The 23,013-nt window shown below is 44.7% G+C and overlaps 1 protein-coding gene across 3 annotated transcripts in view; it reads left to right on the forward strand.

Annotated features, from left to right (window-relative positions):
- Nucleotides 1–22,690, forward strand: part of Etv6 (ETS variant 6) — a 228,327-nt gene extending 205,637 nt beyond the window's left edge. For 2 of the 3 annotated variants that reach the window (XM_023709544.1, XM_023709545.1), the window contains 4 exons: nt 4,543–5,088; nt 17,387–17,529; nt 18,807–18,907; nt 22,038–22,679. In XM_023709544.1, coding sequence (XP_023565312.1) covers nt 4,543–5,088; nt 17,387–17,529; nt 18,807–18,907; nt 22,038–22,143 — 896 coding nt within the window. In that variant the 3' untranslated portion in view covers nt 22,144–22,679. Of the gene's footprint in view, nt 1–4,542; nt 5,089–17,386; nt 17,530–18,806; nt 18,908–22,037 lie in introns of all 3 variants that reach the window. The other variant, XM_004626065.2, reaches the window with a different exon arrangement.
- Nucleotides 22,691–23,013: the final 323 nt, after the last annotated feature.

Below are 23,013 nucleotides of genomic sequence, written 5' to 3' on the forward strand. Positions count from 1 at the left end.
GGCTGGTGGGGTTTGTATTCTTGTAGGGCTGTGAGGAGGAGTGAATGCGACATCATTGCAGCGAGCTTCACGTGTCACCTGGCACTGAACAAGCATTCTATAAGACTGCATCACGCATATTGTAATAAACATTTGTTCTAAAATAAGATAGTATTTTTTGCTAGTATCTATATCATTAAAAGAGTAGCTCAAATAATAACATTAATTTTAAAATAGATGATCCTTTGCCACTATGGGATATAACTATGGGGGGAAAAAGCAAGTTTATAGTGGTCTCAAAGAATAACTCTCTCTCTCTCTCTCTCTCTCTCTCTCTCTCTCATGCTTTTTGTAGCACTTGGGATGTTGAAAATAGGAGGATCACTACAAGTCCTACAAGTCTAATCTGTGTAGTGACACCCTGTAGATCCTGTACTAAATTACATTTTTTTAAAAAAGAAAGCTTTTCCTGTACATGGAATGGGTTGAATATCCTTTATGCTTGGGTCCACAAGTGCTTTGGCATTTGGATTCTTTTCAAATTTTAGAATACTTACAATACATGATGAGATAGTTGTGTTGATGGGGCCCAAATTTAAACATAAAACTCATGTATGTTTCTTATATACCTTATTCATGTGGTACAGAGGCAATTTTATAAAATGTTTTAAATAATTTTGTTGATGGGACAAAACTTCATGGTGAAGAATTTTCTGTATAGGATTATGTAGACATTCAAGAAGTTTCGTATTTTGGATTAAGGGAGCTTAACCTATTCCTCCCGCTTACCACCTTCATGACCACCACCACCACTCCCAGCTACTTTTAAGGTTTTCTCTTTAATTCTGCTTTCCAGAAGTTTAACTATAGCGTGCCTGAGTGTGGCATTTGTGTTATACTCTACTTGGGGTTCTCTACACTTCTTGAAGCTTATTGTAAAGCTTTTCTATTTCTTCTCATGTATAGAAAAGCAGTTTCTTTACAAGAAAATAAGCTTATTGTTGATGATGATGATGATATTGATGGTGGTGGTAATCATATTGTTGTTACTCTATTTGAGTACAATTTGACCATTAAAAACCACCCTGCAGAGACTGGATGTGGTAGCGCATGCCTGTAATCCCAGCACTTGGGAGGCTGTAAACAGGCAGATCACTACAAGTACAATCTAGTAGTGAGACCCTGAACACCCTGTAGACCCTTCCCTAAAAATACAAAAAAAAAAAAAAACCTACCCTCCATTTTTTCTGGGCTCTCCTTCTTAGACTCCAGTTATATGTGTATTAGACCACTTGATGTTATAGTTTGCTTGTTTTTAATTTTTATCAATTTAAATTTACTAACCTTTCTCTCACCTCCAATATGCTGTTAAATTGATCCAATCTAATTTCCCATTTCTAATACTGTATATTTCGCTTCCAGCATCTTCGTTTTTGTTTAACAGTTTCCATTTTGATAGTTTTTGACGTCATTGATTTTGGCCATCATTTCTTTGAAATCCATGAATTTATTTAGAATAGCTACATTACTGCCCTTCTTTGCTAGGGCTAACATCTAAATGATTCTAAGGCGTTTCTCTTAAATGCTCTTCTAATGAATGTAGACTACATTTTCTACTTCTTCTCATGTGTAGAAAACTTCTATGAAATACTGAACATACAGATAACACATTATAGAGAATTTGAAGTGTTACATTGTTCTAGAGTGTTGAATTTTGTAATACCAAGCAGTTAATTTATTAGCAGTCACTTTTATTTATTTTTTAATCATTTATTTATTTATTTATTTATTTATCTGGTACAGGGTCTCACTTCACAGCTGGGATTCCTAGTGATCCTCCTATCTCAGCCTCCCCAGTGCTGGGGTTACAGGCGTGCACCACAGTGCCTGGTTTCGGTAGCTGGCACAGTGTGCCCAGGGTTCCAGGGCCAGCATGGCATGCGGTACTGGGGATGGAACCCACTTGCCAGGCAGGCACTTAGACCACCAAGCTATCTCTCCAATCCTAGCAGTCACTTTTAACTTGTGTAGTCTTGGTCTTACATTTCATTAGGGCAAACCTATTTCAGTTTTGCCCCAAGGTGTGACCATGATGGGACAGTAGAAATCCTACAGTATGTACAAACCCTTCTAACTTGATGAGACTCAAGTTATGAATGTTTGTCTCTACTGCAGCAGCCAGTAGCTGAGATTTCTGCTAGTGTCTTTCAGCTATACTACTATTGCTTTTGAGTGAATTCCTTAGAGTTTCCCCTCTACGTGGTGCTCAAGAGGCAGACAAGAATCTGAGCGAGTACTGACCAGCATTCTAGTCCCTTTTGATGCTCCCTCCTGTATGAGTTTGTTTCCACAGTTTCCTGCCATTCTGTCATCTCTATCCTGTGACAGCTCAAGCACTGATCTGTTCATCGTGTAACTGCACTCTGCCATGTAGACCAGAGAGCACTCTTGGCAGAAACCTGCATAAATATGTATCTCTCTATACAGCTCCCTCCTGTCAATAAAATCCCCTTCAGTTTTTGTGTTCTTTTTGCCATTCCCTAGTATCTTCAAGTAGTTTTTTAAAATATATTTTATCCACATTCTATACTTTCTAGCTGTAGGAAAGTTAGTCTAGTACAAGCCACTCAGCCATTATTACAATTGGTCTCTCTGCTCTCCTTTATAGGTAAGTAATGGCAGATCATAAATACTTCATCACCCTTTTCATATCTACTGTAGAACCTGGATGCTAATTTGGGCAAAATATTGAGATACTCTTCATTCTGTTACATACTTGCATAGCACTCCATTGCTTAGAGACATAATTGTAATTTACTTTAAACGTTTCTGGTTGGGGGCTGGGGAGATAGCTCAGTGGTCTAAGTGCCTGCCTGGCAAGCACAGGGACCTGGGTTTGACCCCCAGTAGCACATGCTGTGCCAGCCCCGGAACCCTGGGCAGGCTGTGCTGGCCATCAAAACTGGGTGTGTTGGTGCACACCTATAATCCCATCTCTGGGAAGGCTGAGACGGGAGGATCACTACCAGTTCAAACTGTGTAGCGTGACCCTGTACCAAATAAATAAATAAGTCTCTGGTTGGTAGCTATAACTGTGATTAAGCACTTTGAACTTATGGCAGCAAATTACATATTAGTCACAAAATAAGACCATCTTTACCATCTTGATCTTTTAATATCATGAACAATATTTCCTTTATTACTATATGTCCTAGGTAAGATCTAGGGGAACTTAAAAGAGAAAAATCTCTATTTTCTTATTAATTCAGTATACAATTTGAAGAGACTACCACCTTTGTCTCTGTTTACCAACCTTGTCACTTTCCCTTTTCTCCTTTGTGAGTTCTTTCTATAGGTACTGGCTTAGTGGTCAAAGGTGACATCACTGACTTATTTGACGTAGAACCTTCTGGTGAGGCAGCTCGCAAATCAGAGATGACCAAAGGCCTCATCAAGATGGATGTAAAACCCTCTAGAAAGTGCCATTTGCTGGGCAGAGCCCTGTCCTCTGAGCCTTAGTGGGGATGTAGGCGCTTACCTCTGTGCTGTTCCATCTGTGTGCCAATCCCCCAAGCCACACTTATTGCCACACGGTGCACACTTTGGCCTTTGGCCTCAGGAGCTTGTAAATTTCACTGAGGTGGGGTGCATGTGCTACTAACACATCTCTCTGTCCCTCTTTTCTCTGCCTGTGTCTGAAATGTATAGGGTCTGTTCACTCAGCAATGGGGTGCTCCTAAAAGTCTTTCATTGAAAAAAAAAAAAAAAAAAAAACCATAAAACAAGAACAAGGGGCCAGAGAAGCACTTCCCTGAAAAGCGCACGGGCCTGAGTTCAATCCCTGGTTCTGAAAAAAAAAAAAAAAGTCTTTCATATACAAGACTGTCACTCTGCACAGTTCTTCCACTGTTTATGCTGAAACTTAGTTTTGATACGACTTTTTGCCCTAGTTTCTATTTGACAAATTGATATTGCAGTGTGCATACAAATTCCAGAACCTGCCTATAGTCTGGTTCTGATCTCTCAGTTAGGTGTGTGACCTCGGGGACATTGGCTTGGTTTTATCGTCTATAAAATAGGAGCAGTAGTGGTCAGTTCTGCTTAGGAGTAAGTTTTAAGCAAAGTCTAGTATTTAAATATCGTCACTGTTAGTTGTGATCATTATTAGCAATAACAACTCCTGGACATGGATTCTTGCATCCAACTTTTCATAAAATTCTCTAAGTCAGTAAGAGCATCTACAGAAAAGTCCCTGAGGAGCCCTCGCCTCTCTAAAGCCCACATGGAAGAGCCAGGTGAGAAGATGAAGGATGGAGGCTGGGCTTGTGTTCATCAGCTTCCGGGTGGCGGATCCAGGGTTTGTTGGCATTCCGAGCTTGAGGAGCAGTAGGGCAGCGGTTGCACGTGTGGGCACTTGCCTTTTGTGTCAGCAAACAAAAGAAGACGCTGCATCCCGGGGAGAAGGGAGCTTTGTGAACAGGGACAGCTGCCAGTAAAGCCACCGTGAGGTCGCTCGCCTGCCAGTTCGCTGGGTCTGTAATTTTCTTTTTCTCTGCCCCGCAGATAACTGTGTCCAGAGGACCCCCAGGCCATCCATGGAGACTGTGCACCACAACCCTCCCACCATTGAACTCTTGCACCGCCCTAGGTCACCCATCACAACAAATCACCGGCCTTCTCCCGACCCGGAGCAGCAGCCCCTCCGGTCCCCCCTGGACAATATGATCCGCCGCCTCTCCCCTGCTGAGAGGGCCCAAGGCCCGAGGCTCCACCAAGAGAACAACCACCAGGAGTCCTACCCTTTGTCAGTGTCTCCCATGGAGAATAATCACTGCCCGCCATCCTCCGAGCCCCACCCGAAGCCCTCCAGCCCCCGGCAGGAGAGCACCCGAGTGATCCAGCTGATGCCCAGCCCCATCATGCACCCTTTGATCCTGAACCCCCGGCACTCCGTGGATTTCAAACAGTCCAGGCTCTCCGAGGATGGGCTGCACAGGGAAGGGAAGCCCATCAACCTCTCCCACCGGGAAGACCTGGCTTACATGAACCACATCATGGTCTCAGTGTCACCGCCTGAAGAGCACGCCATGCCAATTGGGAGAATAGCAGGTGAGTGAGCTCGCTGCCTGAGCGTCGGGGGGCCTGACACAGCCTCCTCTCCTCAGTGCCTTGCCGCAGACCTCACAGCGCTGCCATTTCGGTGCCCGCCTTGGCTCTGAGAGGCCAAGTGGAGCTTCGGCCCGGATGAGGCAAAGTTCCTAATGGGCCAGGTAATGAGCCACGGGGAGGGAGTAGTTAATGAGCCTCAGAAATGTTAAGAAACAAATGTTGTAGGTCCAGCTTACAAGGAGAGTCACATCAGAATAAGGGCTAATCGAAAGCATTTAACATCAAAGGTTTATGAGCATGCTACTAGCCCTGTCCTAAAGTGTCCAGCAGCTAACAAATAACTAGACACAGCATAAAGAATCTTTGTCTCAGATTCATGCCCGTAATTCATCCTGTGGGAAGCGTTCACCTTGAGAGGGGGCAGGAAAGGAAAATAGGATTATGGGTTGGAGGCAGGTGTTCCTGGTCTTTTGGACAGAGGAAACCACTCCCAAATTCTTTTTATGATGACAAGTTCAAATCTGCTTACGTAGGACAAGAAACCAGTGGAAACCAGTGAAGAAAAACCTACTCATTCTGTTTTGGTTAGTCTACCCATAATTGACACAAAATCATTCTCCAAAGGCCTCATGCCTGGTCTGGCAAGGTGGACTCTTTCCTTCGAGTCTCTTTTCTTTCTCGAGGCATTTGTTGAGCACCTACTGTGCACAGGTGGATGTGTAAAGTGTGCAGTAGGCAGACCTAACACACGCCGCCTTTTTCATCCAGAATTGAGGATTCAGTGAGACACCAATGTGCAAAACGCTGAGGTACACGGCAGAAAGCAGTCAGTCCCATGTCACATTCATGTCCTGTGTAAGTATCCGCTGTATGCCGCAAAGCGAGGCAAAGGAAGATGAGTTCTGACCGGAGAAGCCGGAGTCTCACAGCTCTAGCTCAGTTCCACAGGGTTTCTGCTCTCCATAGCGGAGAGGAGGCCGGAGGCAGAGCAGACATGCATAGACACAGAGAGAAGTGCCGCTTCCTCGGAAGCCCACTGAGATACAGCAGTGCCCCTAACAGCAGGTGCTTCTGGAGGCCTCCTCCGCCTCTATCTGCCTTGTCCTTTGTGTAAATCATTCTTTTCTCTGGCCCTAAATGCACCTCCACAGTCGCCTCAGTTTTGTTGTTGTGAATAAGTTATAGCCGGCATGTTGAACCAAGGACATAAATGGAATCCGGGGATGCAGCTTGGGTGGCATGTGGCCTTGGCCTGTGTGAAGCCCTACATTAAAAAAGAGATCAAAGAGAAAAGGAAGGAGGGAGGGAAGGGTAAATAAATATGTTTAAACTTACATGTTTTTAAAAACCTAGGAAAATGGAATAGAGTTTGTATTCACTTCAAAAAATGATGCCTCGGGTTTGGGGGGTAGAGACTGGGGTGGGTTACACCGTCAGATGAAGTTAGCCATGAGCCCACTGTGATTAATGGCCAGGAGATGGCTGGTTAGATGGGGGTTCGCCTGGTTCCTTTCCTCTTACCTATACACTAGGGCTTTTGGTTTTGCTTTTTTCTTTTGAGACAAGGCATCACTAAGTTGCCCCCTCTAGCTTTAAACTTGGGATCTTCCTGACTCAGACTCCCGATAGCTGGTATGGTAGTATGTGCCACCATTCATTGGGAGTTCTGAAATAATTAAAAACTGCAGCAGTAGAGAGATAGGGGACAAAGAGTTTAGGCCGAACATGTTCATTTCCTCAGGTAATTGGAGAGAGAGGATAGAGCCAGAGCAGTGCTGTCAATGATACAAATGATCTTACAGCTTCCGGGCAAGACCCTGCTTGTCTGCATTGTCTGCACAACAGGACTTGACATTTTGCGGATCCTTTATAGTTGTTAATAGTTCTCAGGACAGCTGTTTGCAGTAGAGCAAACACTACTGTGTTCCTTTCGTGCGCAAGGGTTATCTGTACAGGGGAGAGCACCGAGGAACCTGAGCCCCAATGTCAGACAAGGGCTGGGGGACTCGCCGCTCTCAGCTGCTGTCCCTAGTGCTGCCCCCATAGGTGTGGCTTTCTTGTCAAGGTCCCTGATGTCCACATCCCCCACACCATCGTGACCACATACACAGTCTTTGGGAATCTAAGACAAGCCTGCAGAGCAAGACAGGTGGCTATTTCCCCCTCATATAGTAAGTTTGTAAGTTTCAAGACACAGTCTCTTGAAATTATACCACCATTGTTTAAGAGTCTTATTCCTGAACATCCGTCTTGTCTGTTGATGGACCTTGCCGCATCTGTTGAGGAGCCCTGTGGAAGCTTGTGCTGACCAAATGCTAGACCTTGTGTCTATGGAACGCACAGAAGCAGGAGTCTCTGCTTTTCTGTATGGCATTGGGAAGTCAGAGTGTTCATGGAACATAACCCTTGGGTCCAGATCTTTTGGGGAATGAGTTAACTCCTTCAGTAGGACAGAGTGCTCTAAAATGAATTGTTAACACTATCTTGTTTTATTCAAAAGCTTCAAATGTCCAACTATATGCATTAACTAATTTAACCAAAGCCAGATTAATTAATTGAACTGAAAGCTATTGTTTCTCTCAGGGCAATCTTTTCAATTTCTTCTAGTTCCACAAGTCTGCAGTCTCACACCAGTCCTGATTCTGTAACTTTCTGAAAAGACCTCATCAGTTCTAGGCTCCTTTGTTCTTCTAGGAGATACCCTGCCTCTCTGTCTCACTGTCTTGTCTTTCTGAACTACTTGGGTCCTTGAGAAATGGATTGCATTTGTTAGAGGTCAGATTCATTGGGGAGTTCTGTGTATAACATCAGGTCTTTTCATTGCTGAGCAGCCATAAGAAGCCATTAATCTCTGTAAAGCAGCTGTGGATGAGAAAACTCAGTTTCTTAAAGCTTTTGAAATGAACACAACACAGTAGGAAGGTGCTGCCCAGCATCACGCCGCCGCGCACCATAGCTGGAGGATGTAGATGGAAGTGTTCTTCATCAGTGTAGATCAGGAAACAAAGCCCATTCTTGCCATTCAGATGCAGTGCGCTCAGAGACACTTAGGTGTCAGCCATTTGGACCCCAGTGTTTACAGCACTGGACTGCAGCCTTGCAGGAGCGGGAGCTCACCAAGATGTAAGATGCAGTCTTTATCATAAAAGAGCGGAGCTCAGCTAGCTATAAAATTGAAGCACGTGTGTGTGTCTCTGGAAAGCTCCTAAGAAGCCCTGGTGGGGCTCAGGGAAGGCTGCATTGAGGGCTGGCTCTTAGCTGGGCTTAGAGGCACACTTAGAATGTGGACAGGTGACAGTGGGAGTGAAAGAAGTCATTCCAGAGGAAGAAAACGTGCAGGCACAAGCACAAAATAAAAGCCAATGTATTTTCTCCACTTCAAGTAAAAATATAAACCTAAGAATCCAGAGCTATGTGGGTCATTTAAAAATCCATCCTTTTTCATGATTTCATTTTACCTTTTAATATATAAATCTGCAGCACATTATACAATTAAAAGGTCACATGCAAAGCTCTGATAGTCTACTTGGGTGGTTACCATGTAGAAAACTAAAATTACAAAGGAAATTCAGTAGGTGGTTGATAGTTTAAATGCAGGTCACAAATTGGATCTATTTAATGATGTAGCTTATTTTAACTTTTAAAGAATAAGAAGGACTGTGATGAGAGTTTAACAGGTTGGAATGGCTGGCATTTATAGGAAAGGTTAACAGGGCAGAGTGAAATGAGTCCCCTTCAATTCTGTAGCCAATAATATTTGTAACAGTGAGCAGGTAGCTTTTTTTCTCTGTGTATTTTCTACTTAGTATCTGCAGGAAAGGACTGCTGGTGATTAAGGGGTAACACGAAGCATCTGTCGGTCTTCTAAGACATTCCCCTGCCTACAACTTTCCCTGGCCTCTGTCTCCCCAGTGTTTCAGAAGATAGAGTTGCCTGGAGCACCTGAAGGTTGATAAGGTTCAACCTTTGTGATGGTGGGTGTCATGGTTTCAGGATGCACGTGGTCCCCCATGGTTTCAGTCACCCATGTTAAACCCAGGTCCAAAATACTGAATGAAAACATTCCAGAAATTTGTAAGTTGTAAGCCTTTATTACAGTGTATCATGATCATTCTATTTTACTATTGTTGTTAATCTCTTACTGTGTCTAATTTATAAACATTATTGTAAATATGAATACAGAGGAGAAAGCATGGCTCAGAAGCTTAGGCATCTACTGGATGTCTTAGTATGTAATCCTACATGGACAGGGGAAACTACTTGCAGTGAAGTCCCCCCCCTTGAGGACCAGATGATTTTAAAACTAGAAGCATCTTTTACAGATGAAGGAACCACCTGAGACTGCGCCACATCAATAGCACAGCCTCCTAGAGCTTCTGCCCAGGGAAGAAACACTTCCTGAACACCGTTTGCATCCACCCTAGGGCCCTGGAGTGGAGATTGGCAACCGTGGCCAGATTCAGCCCGCACCTGTTTTGCTAAGCCAGGCTCTATTGACAACCACGCCTACTTATTTAGTGTTGTCTGTGTCAGCTCTTGTATTGCAACACAAGCAGAGTTGAGTAGTTCCAGAGATTGACCACAAAGCCTAAAATATTTACTAGTTGGCCTGTTAAAGAGAAAGTGTACCGCCCCCTGCTCTGCAGCATGGTGGCCCGGGGAGTCAGTGTCCCAGTCATCCCAGGCGTGATGATGTAGTAGGGTGTGAGTGTAGCAAACACTGTCCTTGCTCTCAGGGAACCACCTGCACTGTCGACAGTGAGGCAAGTCTAGGGCGTGAAAGGAGCAGTAACAAATGATTTAAGAGAGTAGATGGGTTCTGGACAGCAGGCTGCCTTTGCAGAATGGTCCAGGAGAACCGCAATCACATCAGCCACAAGAATAAAAGACGACCAAGTAAATTGTTTCTTTGCACATTCGAATTACACAGCCATCTATTCAAAGCTTCCCATGGGTCTGCTCTGTGCTCGTCCTGCACTGTTCTAGGTAACAGAGAGGTATCACACGTGTCTCCCCAAATGCCACATTGTGTGTGTGCTCACCAAGCACTATCCACTCGCTTTATGCCACCAAACAAACCAAGCTCCAACTTCTTTTTAACTATAGCTAGCTAAATTTAAAAGGCAAATTTTAAGTTATTTTGGTTTCTCTTATAGTTCTTCAGTTCCCTTAAACGCTTAGCTACCTGCTTGCCCTGCTCCTTGGCCCTAATCTGAAAATCCACTAAGGAAGAAAGCATCACTGAGGAGCTGAAAATTGTTAGAATCCTTTCTTAGCCCTTCATTTGCTGCAGGAAAGCAGATACTTCAGGGGTCTGTACAGATTCAGATGTTCAAAGCTGGTGACCCACCCAAACACACAATATTTCCTTTCTTGTGTCCACCTGACAATTTTTGCTGAAGTCTCCTGATCTTGGCAGCTTGAATTTCTTCATGGTTGGTGAGAATGTCACTGGATTCCCTCTCAGCTTACAGTGCCCTCACTCTAACCCTCTTAGAATATATTTCATGGAAATATTTCAGATCCTTAAGGGAAGCTTTTAGGCTTTAAAAATATACATGTTTATTATCTACAAGGTTACATCTTTCACAGAAACAAAAATTCTAATCAGGGAGACCCAAGGCTCCTGCTAAGCTTGTTTTGTCACCTGACTCAGAGTGTACTTTCCTGGTTTGGCTTTATTCACTGGATGAGCTGTGTGCACATAGAAACTCAATCCAGGAAGCCTCTCATCTTACCTCAGGTGAAGCAAAAGGATGGAACAGGGAAAGCAGGGGGAGCTCGTCCTCGGGGGCCTCAAGGGCCGGAGGAAGCCCCGCCCCCCGAGCCGTGGGACCTCTTGCGCCCATCTCTTCGGGGCACTTGGATACTTTTCTTTCATAAATAAGCCTCAAGAGCGGCCTCAGAGATAGAAGAACATCGTAAAAGAGGTCTATTGAGATTAGTATGGTAGCGAGAAGGGCAGGTCTCATCATTGGATCCTGGTAGTAAGACGTGGAGGCAAAAGCACGCACACGTGCGCCCTGCTGTGAAAGGTCTGTGTTTGGAGGAAAGAAGAGAGGGTTTTAGGATGTGTCCATTAGCCAGAAGGATTCCAGATTTTTTTAAATTATTTATTTATTATTTATTTATTTATTTGGTACAAGGTCTCGCTACGCAGCTTGGCCTCATAGAGATCCTCCTGTCTCACCCTCCCCAGCGCTGGGATTACAGACATGCGCCAGCATGCCTGGTTTCGGTGGCCAGCACATCATGTGGTACCAGGGATTGAACCAAGTCCTTGCTCTTGCCAGGCAGGCGCTTAGACCACTGAGCTATCTTCCTAGCCAGATTGCAAATTTTGTGTCCTAGCTGAAAGATCCCTTTCCTCCTGCGCCACACAGGGAGATCACCCTCTTGAGACCCCTGTGCCCAGCCTCTTAACCTAGGGTCCAGTTGAGAGCCCCACAGGGTTCCTGGGAGGAGAGAGCACTGGAATCCAATGCTTGTCTCCAGTGCCGATGGGCTCAGTATCCCTAGGACTTGCTTTCTTCATCTGTAATTTTGCCCATCCTGGGCATTTTCTGTTAATGAAATGTCATGAATAATACCACAAGCATGTTCATTACTAAGGGTCAGCCTTTCTCCTCCACCTCATCATGGAGAAGCCAAGCCACAGCTCAGAGGGGCAGCGCAGCAGCCCGTGGGTCAGGCATGGGGCACTGTCGCCCAGGGCGCGTGCGGTGGGTCATGTCTGTGTCAGGCATCCCAGCGCTGGATGTACAGTGTGCTCCTGCAAAGCCAGCTGGACTTTCTTGCTTACAGGCTTCTTCTGTGCTCCTCCCTCCAGAGGGAGGCTCTGCCTGCTGTGGTTACCCGAGGAGATAAGATTGTCACTAGGGTCTGATAGCCCTGGGAGGGGACAGGTCTTCAATCCAGCTAGAATGTTCAGCTTGGCTCTGACCTCTCAATCTGGATGAGTCACTATGCTTTATTTTCAGTGTGCACAGCTAAGAAATCAAAGAACCTTAAAGAAAAGGAAGTTTCAGGACAATGTTTTTAAAGGACAGAACAAGCAACAGCACCATGGCTGGGCAGAACGGAATAGGAGGAGACTGGAAATTCCAGTTGGCCTACTGGTACAAATGGCTGTTACACTGTGTCCCCAGCTCTCTGCAGTCCCTGGATGTGAACTCCCAGGCTACGCCCACCCTGAGCAGAGCTGAGACTGGTACCTGGTCCTCGCCATGTATAGACTGTAAGCTGGGACAGAAGTCTTGAGACCAGTGCCCCTGGCCTGCTGCTACACACCTTGTGTCCCCAGAGCTGGGACAGCTGAGCTTGTCCGCAGCGTGGTCCCCCTCCCCCAGGAAGCCATGAGGCCTTTCTCTCCTGTCTCACGCCCCACACCTCCCCGTGGCATGCCACTGTGTACAGGTGGTTTCTCTGAACCCTTTAGAAACACACCTCTGTGTATTAATACAGAATTTGCTGTTTGATGTTTATCTACTTTCTGCTTTGAGGCAATGGCTGAGCCAAAATGGAAAAGGGAGGGGAAAAAAATGACTAAGTGACATTTGCCCCCTGCATCTTGTAAACCCATGCTCCTGGAAGCAGCTTCTCCACCTCGGCACTCTTGCCATGTGAGCCGAACACTTAATTCTGAGTTGTAGGGCTAGATCTATGCCTCATAAGCCATTTAGCTCCAGGCCTGGCCTCTTCCACTAGATGCCTGACAGTCTGTAGCCAGTTATGACAGAAACATCACTGTAAGTTGCTGCCTGCTCCCTTAAGAGCCAGCTCAGACCCCCGATTAGAGCCACTGCTGGAAAACACAGTCATAACTTTTTATATTGTGTGTTACCTATTTTGTTGTTGCTGAAATTGAAATAAGTTTATCAATTTCTGGATTTTTTTAATTAAATAGGGGTCCTCAGCCCCTCCCTGCTGAATAATTATATCTACAGTATGATGGTTTATAGACCTACATTTAACATTTCTTTTGGGCTTTAAAACAACATAAAATTACTTCTTCCCTGAAGGTTAAATTAGCCACCGTGATTATACATTCCCTTTGTTCAGAAACTTGACTTGCCTACTCAAAACATTTAAGGATCAGTTTTGCCTAGCGTTATTTTTTTCTTTAGAAATCATGTTGATTATGTGTGAATCGCCCATCTTTCTACAGTCTCCTCAATGAGTTTATACAATGAGTCTAGGGTAGGAGACAGATGTGGGAGTAAAAATATTTCTCCTTAACCACAGGAAGGAGTTTTTACAGTGCCTTTTAGCAGCGGATGCCCAGGGCACCTCACCCAGCAGGAAGCAGAGGGAACTCTCTTGTTAAGTGGGAAAGTGGCATTTTATTCTAACTAAATCCTTTTGTAAAATTCCCCTCCTAGAAGAGATGATCCAAGTGATGGGCAATTTCTTTAAAATACTCATATGCCTTGCTGTAGGAGAAGGCCCTTTAGGAGAAACATGTTTAAAATTAACAAATGCCTTGGGATACAAAAATTTTTATACATTTATGTTCATTGGTGGTGGGATGGGCTTTTGATTATAGAATTAGGGATGTTTTATTGCGTAGTAGTAAGTATTTTCATTGGTGATCAGAACACATCGTATTGTGCAAACATGGGTTTTGACAAAGCTGAAAGATTCTAGATAGACTCGTTACAGCCGCCAGAAGATCTAGGGAATGAAGGAGGATGTACCATTTATTTTATAGAAGTCTTGAAAACTATTCATGGATTGAATTTCAGTTGTTAAAGGGGGGGATGGTAATACAGTCAAGCAGTTATTTTTGTCAACTTTTCTCACTAAAAGCAATCAACAGTGATAGGAGTCACATACTCTGAGCTTTAAACAACTTTATGTCACACTCTACCTCTTTGTGTCACACCCTGTTGCTTTCTCCATTAATGACTGAGTAATTGAATGTGTCTTGACTGCCAGCATCTTTTTTTATTACTCAGGTAACATTGAGTTTACTGAATTAAATGTCATTTAAAATGATAAGTTGGAAGCTAGTTTGGGGTTATTTTCACATTTTTGAAAGAAAAAAGTTCACAAGATACCAGTGTTCTTTAAGTTTATAGATAAAGTGTAATTTCTGTTGAGCTCTGCCCTTCATTTTCAATCCAAAGATACCCTTTGAGGTCCCAGGTCTGTACCTCTAGGGAGGCAACATGGTTCCTTGTGCCGAGGGAGCCTTTACTTAGAAAAATGGTGTGGTTGGCATTTCAACTGCTTTTTGAGCAATAGAATGTACTATGACAGTAAAAACAGATTTTAAAAAAAAAAAAGGAGTGTGAAACCTTTGCATTTAGGGATAGCTGCTTTCAGCTCATAGTCGGCCTCAAGATGGTTTATATTAAATAAAGTTTATTATGGGCACGTGAGAGAACCTCACTCCCATTTCAAAGGAATCCAAAGGTGTCCTTCTCCTCTTTGCAGTGGATTCGATAGTAACCTTACAGAGCGACAAAGGAAGGGTTGTATGTAACCCACTTTTATTCTTCCTGATTTACTGCATGACTACATTTGGTTTTGTCAGATCTTTCCAGCTGAGAGAGATGAAAAACTGGAGTGTATTTACTACTTGATGAACCAAAACTGGGCAGTTCAAACCATAGCTTAGTTTTTTTTTTTTTTTTTTTTCTACAGTAAAATATTTCTAAAAATTAACATAAATGGTTAGTTACAATTCATAGCTTAGTTCTTATCTTCGTCCACTCCAACTGCTGTAACAAAGTACCATAGACTGGGTAAATTATAAACAGCAGAAATTCATTTCTCAGAGTTCTGTAGATTGTCTCTCTGCTGAGGACCCACTTTCTAGTTCACAGACTGCACCTTCCTGCTGTCTCTTCACGTGATGGCTGGGTGAGGGATCTCTTGGGACTCCTATAAAAGGGCATTTGTCCCACTCTTGCAGGTAGAGCCTCCAAGAGCCAAAGGCTGGGGCTGTTGGGGTAGGAGGCATAACATTCACATTTCTTCATGCTTTCTGGTGCTTAGGTTGGTATTCTCCTCTTTCCCTCCACTACAGCCTGCCCTCTGGCAATAAGGAACAAGGCTTCTGGAAAGGAAGGAAGTACTGGGCCAGTTTCTAAAGAAATTCAGACTCCAGGGCTAGAATGTCGCTGTTTCAAGGATATCACTTGTATTTTTTCCAAAACGCAATAAATCCCCCACCATACTAAATTTTAGACACAGATACACCCACCCACCCACCCCCCAAAAAAAAAACACCAAAAAATGTTAAAGATTTAGAGTCATTGTAAGCTTATAGTTCCTTGTAGGATTAGTTCTCTGCCATTCCTTCTGCCAGAGAAAATGCTGGAAAAGGTACACTAAGAAAAGTTCAATTTGGGCCGGGAAGATGGTTCAGTGGAATAAGCACTTCCCTGGCAAGCACAAGGGCCTGAGTTCAATCCCCAGTTCCACAAAAAAAAAAAAAAAAAAAAAAAAAGTTCAACTTTGCTCTAAAAAGTACTAAGATTTTACAAATATATTCCCATTGACCAGTTTATCTGAGAGTAGAAATCCCAGTAGGGACTATGGTGTGACACAGACTGAGGAATCACATAGAGCCCAGAATCCATCGTGTGTCACAGCTACGCCCTGAAGTGACTGCGTTACCCAATCCTACCCCGGCTCCCTGGTGTATTAAATAAAAATAGCAACAGCCTCTGCCTCCTGGGGGCATAATAAGTGTAACCATGCGTACAGACTATGTAGATAGTGTCTGCAAGCAGAACCCAATAAATGCCGTTAATATTTTTATGACTTTCTTTCCATTCGCATTAGCACCAATACAATAATCCTATAAAGTTAAAGTGTTGTAATTCTCACTTCATAAATGAAGAAATAGACTCTCGGGGAGATTAAGAAACTTGCCCAAAGTTGTCTGACAGAATTCTCCTTGTGAATAGACTCCAAAGAACGGTGTACTTTCCCTGGGATGGGAACATGCTGGCTATAAAACATACCAAGTCTCAGCTGGACATGCCCTACCCAGGGGTGCCAAGCCCAGACCTTACACACTGAAAGAGACAGTGCATTGTAGTACAGAAGCCTAGAGTCCCAGTCCAGGGACTTTGGGCAGGTTCTCATTACCTCTCTGAGGACTGCAATAATACACATAAACTGTCAATCCCAGACTTGGCATTTGGTCAGGGATCTTGCATTGACAACCATTTTGGCCAGCACCTACCCCCCAAACAGGCACTCCAGTTGCTAAGCTTGCCTAAGCAGGCGCTTTAGTCCACTGAGCCAGGTCCCTGGCCCACAATGTATTTTTCACTTGCCTCTTATGTATGTCTCTCTCCACTTGCCCACCTAGCAAGGATCTTTTGGAAGGCAGACTCCATAAAATCCACACAGCAGTAGAACAAGAGGAAGGTGTACATCCAGTGTTAGTCAGTCATTGGTTAATTGTGACAGGATCTCACTGAGTCATCCCGGTTGGTCTTGAACTCATTGTGTGCCAGGGTGGCCTCACTCCCGAGTTCTGGGTTTACAGATGTGTACCACCACACCCGGCTGTGTGGTTCTCCTTTAATATACCAATCCACAGCCAAAACCTGGGTTTAGTACAATACCAGGACCATACCTAATCACTGAATAAATATTTACTGCCTGAGTATGTAATCAAACATCATTTCTGCAAATGGAGTAAGTGATTTTTTGGACCTGGTTCCCTTCTACTGGGATTCCATTATACTAAAACAATTTTAAAACCTTCCAAAGTATGATATAATGAGAATATCAGTATTTTTTGGAAAGCCACCCTGGCCACAGTTCCCACAGTCAGCATCACCAAGCCATGTAGCTTTTCTTCAGTGATGGTGTTTTGCTCGTTCTCCATCTTCAGCCTTCCCCATCCTCTTATCTCCATCCATTTGGTGTCTCCCCAGTATTGTTAGTTCACCACTCTGTTTGGGACTTTGAGACATCTTTTTCATCCTTTATCTTCCCAGTGTGCTGCAGGTCACTGCCAAAGCCAAGACAGGCACAGGTAGAACTTTGCCCCCTGTCTTTCAGATGGACTCTGTTCTAATGTTGGTCATGACTATGGACAAGCGTTTTCTGAGTCACTGTGTTCTCATCTGTAGAGGGAAGCAGCCATCCTGGACATTGGCTAAGCCCACTCAGGTCAAAGGTCACACTCCCACGTGACTGCACGAGCTCTCCACACACCTTCGTTTCCTTCAGGAAGCAAGAGCAGTTAGTGGATGCGTCTCAAGCCTTGGGCTCAGGGTCTCAACTAGAAATATTTTCACCATTGTGTTTCCTCTCTTTTCCCCTGTAGACTGTAGACTTCTTTGGGACTACGTCTATCAGTTGCTTTCTGACAGCCGGTACGAAAACTTCATCCGATGGGAGGACAAGGAATCCAAAATTTTCCGGATAGTGGATCCCAATGGACTGGCTCGGCTGTGGGGAAACCATAAGGTAAAAGGGCACCGGATTCTTGCTCTGTAAACCAGTGCCCAGTTGGAGTCTCTGTCCCTGCAGCAAAGGCTCAGCGCTCTGCTTCACAAGTCTGCCCATAGTTATGCAGTTGACTCCTCACTGGGCAAATAGTTAAAATATGCCACTTTCCACGAGCCACTTCTGCCAGGGGCCATGACCCTGGCACATCCCAGTCTGACAAGCTGCATTGGAAGTGCCACTCCCCTCCACCTGGGGCTGCCACCCCACTGCCGTTAGGAACTGGGTTACAGGGACGTACTGTGAGCTCGATGACTCACAGGGGACCTTTGGGAAGTTGTCACTTCTGTCCTGCTCAGTTTGGAAACTCCCATGTTTACCAAAACTCATTTCTACAAGGAAAATACTTGTGTCCTGACTAGAAAACATCCCCTTCACAAGCACACAGTATGAGAATTTTGGTTGCCCCTGCCCCCCTCCAGGTTTCCAGACTAGGAGGAGGAACTAGAGTTTAAAACATGAAGTCCTCCATGGTAAGGAAGTCTGTTGAAAGGTGTACATATAGAAGTGGAGGGCATGATCCAGGTCAGATGACAGAGGAGCAGCACAACTGGGGCCTCCCTGGGAGAGAGCACAGGGCCCAGCCCAGCTCTGTTAGGGCCTCCAGCCTCCTGAGGCAGCTGCCCGTGCCCTGGCCTGGGTGCGGAGGACTTGATGCCGGCCATGACCAAATATGGCAAGGCCGCTCTGACAGGCACGTCAGTGTGAGTCACTGAGAACTCTCCGCAACCCTCACATCAAGCCCAAGCCCAGGCTCGGCACCACTGTATTCCTGCTGCCTCAAGAGGCATCTGAACGATTAAAAACTAAAATGACAGAGCAGAAACAAGTCTGAGAGACGTCACTGGAACCAAAAATGAACTTCTGTATGGCTCAGGAGGTGAAGGGTGATCTACAGATGGAGGGGAGCCCGCAGGAAATGGCCCAGGCATGGCAGTCAGTCTTGGGAAACAAGGGCCATTGCTGGGGGATGATGTTTATTAGCTGGAGTCCCAAGGCTTCTTACAAAGGAGGTCCACGAATTCGGGCAGAATCCCCAGCCCTGACGTACATGAGAGCAAAAGGGGAGGACGAAGGGCTGCAGATGAGCACGAGATGCTCCACACCAGGAAGGCCACGTGGGCATCTGAAGAGCTTTGATTTTTAATAGCTGTCCCAGTGCCTTGTCTAAGGTTCATTTCATTGTGTCTTTGTGCTTTTTTTTTTCCTCTCTCTCTCTTCCTCCTTCAAACAAACAGAACAGAACAAACATGACCTATGAGAAAATGTCCAGAGCCCTGCGCCACTACTACAAACTAAACATTATCAGGAAGGAGCCCGGACAAAGGCTTTTGTTCAGGTAGCACTTACTTTTTCTCCTTTCTTTCATTTGGGAGGATATTTTCTTTAAATAAGGGGGAGGAGGGATACTACCATGATCTCTACCTGCCTGTCTGATAACATTATGGCAAATATTACAAATGCTGGTTTGTTAAGGCTTAAGAAAAAAATTATTCTGTAGTAAATTACATCTGTCCTGTAGTAAAATTAAAAACTAATTAAACACAGTCTAACTCACTTATAAAACAATGTAATGAGCAGATAGAATCTGGCATTGAAGTCCAAATTCTAAGGGCTCAGTCAGAATAGCCGTTTGCAGTGGCAAAGCAAGGAACTAAACCTGGACTTCCAGGTCACCAGCCCTTTGGGCTACTTTCTCAAGCAGCTTTTGTCAAACTGTACATAATGACCCGCGTGGACTCAGGAAACAAATATAATGGGGTTGGACACAACTTTTTTTTTTTTTTTAAATAGAGAATAGAGTTGAAAATATCAGAATATATTACATAATAAGAGGGACAGATGATTCATGAAGATTTTGTTTCAGAGGTGGGTGGGGAAGTGTCTGTGTGCGTGTACACATGCGCGTGTGATGTGTTACGCAGATGTGTTTCTTGTCATTCATCATAGTCAGAAAAGTGTCAGCTACTATATCAGATATTCTTCTTTCCAGATTTTTTCACAGTGAATGAACTCAAACTATTTAACCTGTTACATAGATTGTGATTCTAAGAACTAGACAAGAAGACGTCTAAAGAGCATTTAGGAAAGGCAGAAATGGACCCTAACAGGATTAGTAATTGCTGTGCTAAGACCAAGTACAGGTTGGGAAAAGGTGACAGGAGCAAGCACGACTGCAGGTTGTGGGACAGAAAAGAGTGATAAGTGGGACAGAAAAGAGTGATAAATGGGTCTGGAGATGGGGCCCTGGAATTGTGTATATAGTTAATAAGAGGCACCGTGCAGAAAATGACACGCATGAGCTGAGCAGCTCACTGGGATGGTGGTGTTTGTTAGCAAAAGCAGAAAACCTGGACCTTAGCACTGGGATGGAGAGATAGCTGTGGAATAGTAAAGAGAATCGCAGTCTTCAAAAGAAACAGAAAAGGCTTTTCAAGAAATCAAAACAGGATGGAATACAAAAAGTACCCTCTCACCTCTGACTCTGTAGATACTTTCTCTTCATCCTTCACTCTAAAATTATTTCTTGGTTCTTTGTTGTACTTCACTCCCCCCCCCCCAATGAGTGGATCCTTTACACAACGTCATTTGTCACCCCTGTGATTGTATTCTAAAATCCAACTCTAAAATTCTCCCTGCAATTCCAAATTTAAATTTCTAAGAGTTTCTGTAGGAAGTTGCCACTTAAATATCACATTAATAATTTGAGCATGAAACTTTCCAAGACAGACACCTCTTCACCTATTAAAAACTCTATGAAGAATTCTTGTTAGTCATCCACGGCATCATCACTTTTTTAGGCAATCTTGAAACTAGGATTACTTTTGGTCCCTCTTACACCCCAGTCAGGTGCTGTGCTGGCCTGGCCCTTGGCTGGCCATCACCATTCCCATTTCCTTCTGGGTTGCAGGTGCTAGAAGCCTGGCAACTACATTTCCCAGGATTTGTTTCCAGAGGGTTCCAGGGTGAGGTCTGTAAAAGCACGTTCAAGAGATTTGGAAGGTAGAGGAAAGGCAAAATCATTGTTAGTGCTTCCTTAGCATGTCAATAACCTACATCAGGCCCCACCCCCTCCAGAGCGCTGAGACGGAGATTGAGACTAGGTGTGGTGGTGCACGCCTATAATCCCAGTGCTTGGGAGGCTATAAACAGGAGGATCACCAAGAGTCCGATCTACGTAGTAAGACCCTGTGGACCCTGTACTAAATACATAAAAAATAAAAAATAACCTACATTAGGATTCATTCAAAATCTCTATCCTCAGTCCATCCCTCTGCCTTCCCTAGAATACATTTCTGGCAACCCTGCAACACTAATACAATTGCCTTTTCCAGGTGTACCTGTACCTTTGATAGATACACTAAGCCTTTATAGACAACTTTAGTTCTGTTACCCTGTTTGAGACCCTCTGAGCCCTTACACACAGATGCCACCTTCTGTCATCTCCTGAATTTCCTTAGCCCTTCCCCACACCATTAGTGGTACTTTTAATAGTCCTATACATGAAGCCCTCCCCACAAGTAGATCATAAGCTCCTAGAAGATAGAGAATTATACCTTATCTGTTTTATACCATAGAGAGGGTTTCAATAAATGTTTACAGCATGCCTAACAGAACACCCCAGTAGGCAAGCCAACGATTATAAGCCCATGCTGGCGAACCTTTCAGAACTTTCAGTAATCCAAACAGCCCAGCGCAGCACACATGCCATAGGTTTGCCCCCACTATCATAGACTTCTGACTAGGAGAGAAAATGTGTATTTCAAGTTAGTTCACTGGTGCAAAGTGAAGCACATGAAAAGGGAAGGTATGTAGACAGGAGGTGGACAGGCCATGTGCAATCAGGCTGCCTTCCTGAACTGTGCAAATCATGGTCAAAACAGGTTCACTGTCCCAATGAACCCTCTGAGCAAGGCTTGCTGTGTGACAAGCTGCAAAGGCCAGAAGCCACGCTGACCAGGATGTGTCGCCAGCATCTTAGATGGAGCAGAGTTTAAGCTCACAAAGATCCTCTTTCCTTTGGCCTTCCTGATTTTCTAAAAGCTCCACTAACTTGCCCAATCATGTTTTCCATTTAACACCTCAGTATATTCTTTACATTAAATTCAAGTTTTTGAATGACTATCGAGTCACTGGCTGCCGGTCTAGAATGGCAGTGGATCCTCAGCTCTCACAGGTGTTTATAAAGTCAAACTCTCCAAAAATAAGAAAGAGAGAGATGCGAAGAAAGAGAGATGTGAGCTGTACTCTGGTTTCCTCGTCCACTCCTGCACTACTGTCCCCACCTAGCTCCAAAGGAGCGCCCTCCCTTGGAGTCACCCAAGACTTTTTGTAGTCATTTTGCCATTTTTGAGGCAGTCAGAGGAAGGCCTCCCTTATACCAGTTTTAAGGCAGCATAAATGTGTGGGCTTAGTAGCTTTCCAGCTCTGTAATACACAATCTTTTCACTCCATTTCATCTTCCCAAGGTTTATGAAGACCCCAGATGAAATCATGAGTGGCCGGACAGACCGTCTAGAGCACCTTGAGTCCCAGGAGCTGGATGAACAAATATACCAAGAAGATGAATGCTGAGGGAACCGCCAGGCCCCTCTGCAGCGGGCCAGCAGCAGGAGAACCTGCCCACCAGGACTACCGGAGGCGTGGTGCAGCAGGCGGGCTGAGGGCAGCTGCAGGAAGACGCAGAATGGCAGGAACGCTTCTCTTGCGGACCAAGAGGGACCCCAGAGCACCTTAGACAAAGCACCCAGCAGTGGCAGGGGCACAAGCCCGGGACTAGCATTTCACATTTCCTTCACCTTTGGAATCCACCTGTAATCCTTCATCCACGCCCTCCCAAGTCTGTTGTTAGTCTCATGGTTGTTTTTTGTTTTTAGAAACATGCAGTTTGACTTTTCATCATTCATATAGGGAAAGACATCCAATGTTGTTTTCCTATGGAAATGTATATCTATTATATATCTATTTTTGCAAATCTCGCAGAGTATGGCCAGCCCAGCTTGTCAGGAAAGAGAATACTTGCAGAAAAGATCAGGTGCCACTTTTTCCTGCCATATGGGTCAGGTTTGTCCCTGTTGCAGTTGGGTCTTGGCTGAAAAAAGAAAAAAAAATGCTTTTAAAACTGGTCACATTCAGGAGAACTCTTTTTTCTCTTTCACTCTCCTCTCCCCTGGCTCCCTGTGTCCTGCCTCCCTGCCTGCTGTTACACTTCACATGCCTTTCTGCAGAGCCTTGGGGACTCTCCAGAGCCTCCCAAGAGCTTGGGGATTGTTGACATCTAAACAGAATCAGTGACCTGGGTGCTTTGTGACCAGCAGCACAGAGCTCAGCCCCCGTTCTGGCACACAGCCACCCGTCTGAGGGAGGCCAGAACACTCCAGGTGCTGCTGTACTCCGAAAAGATAAGTGCCAGTCTCACGCACCATCTCTGAGACGGCTGCGAGA

This window comes from Octodon degus, unplaced genomic scaffold (genome assembly GCF_000260255.1).
Source record: "Octodon degus isolate 3935 unplaced genomic scaffold, OctDeg1.0 scaffold00012, whole genome shotgun sequence".
Lineage (NCBI taxonomy): Eukaryota > Metazoa > Chordata > Mammalia > Rodentia > Octodontidae > Octodon > Octodon degus.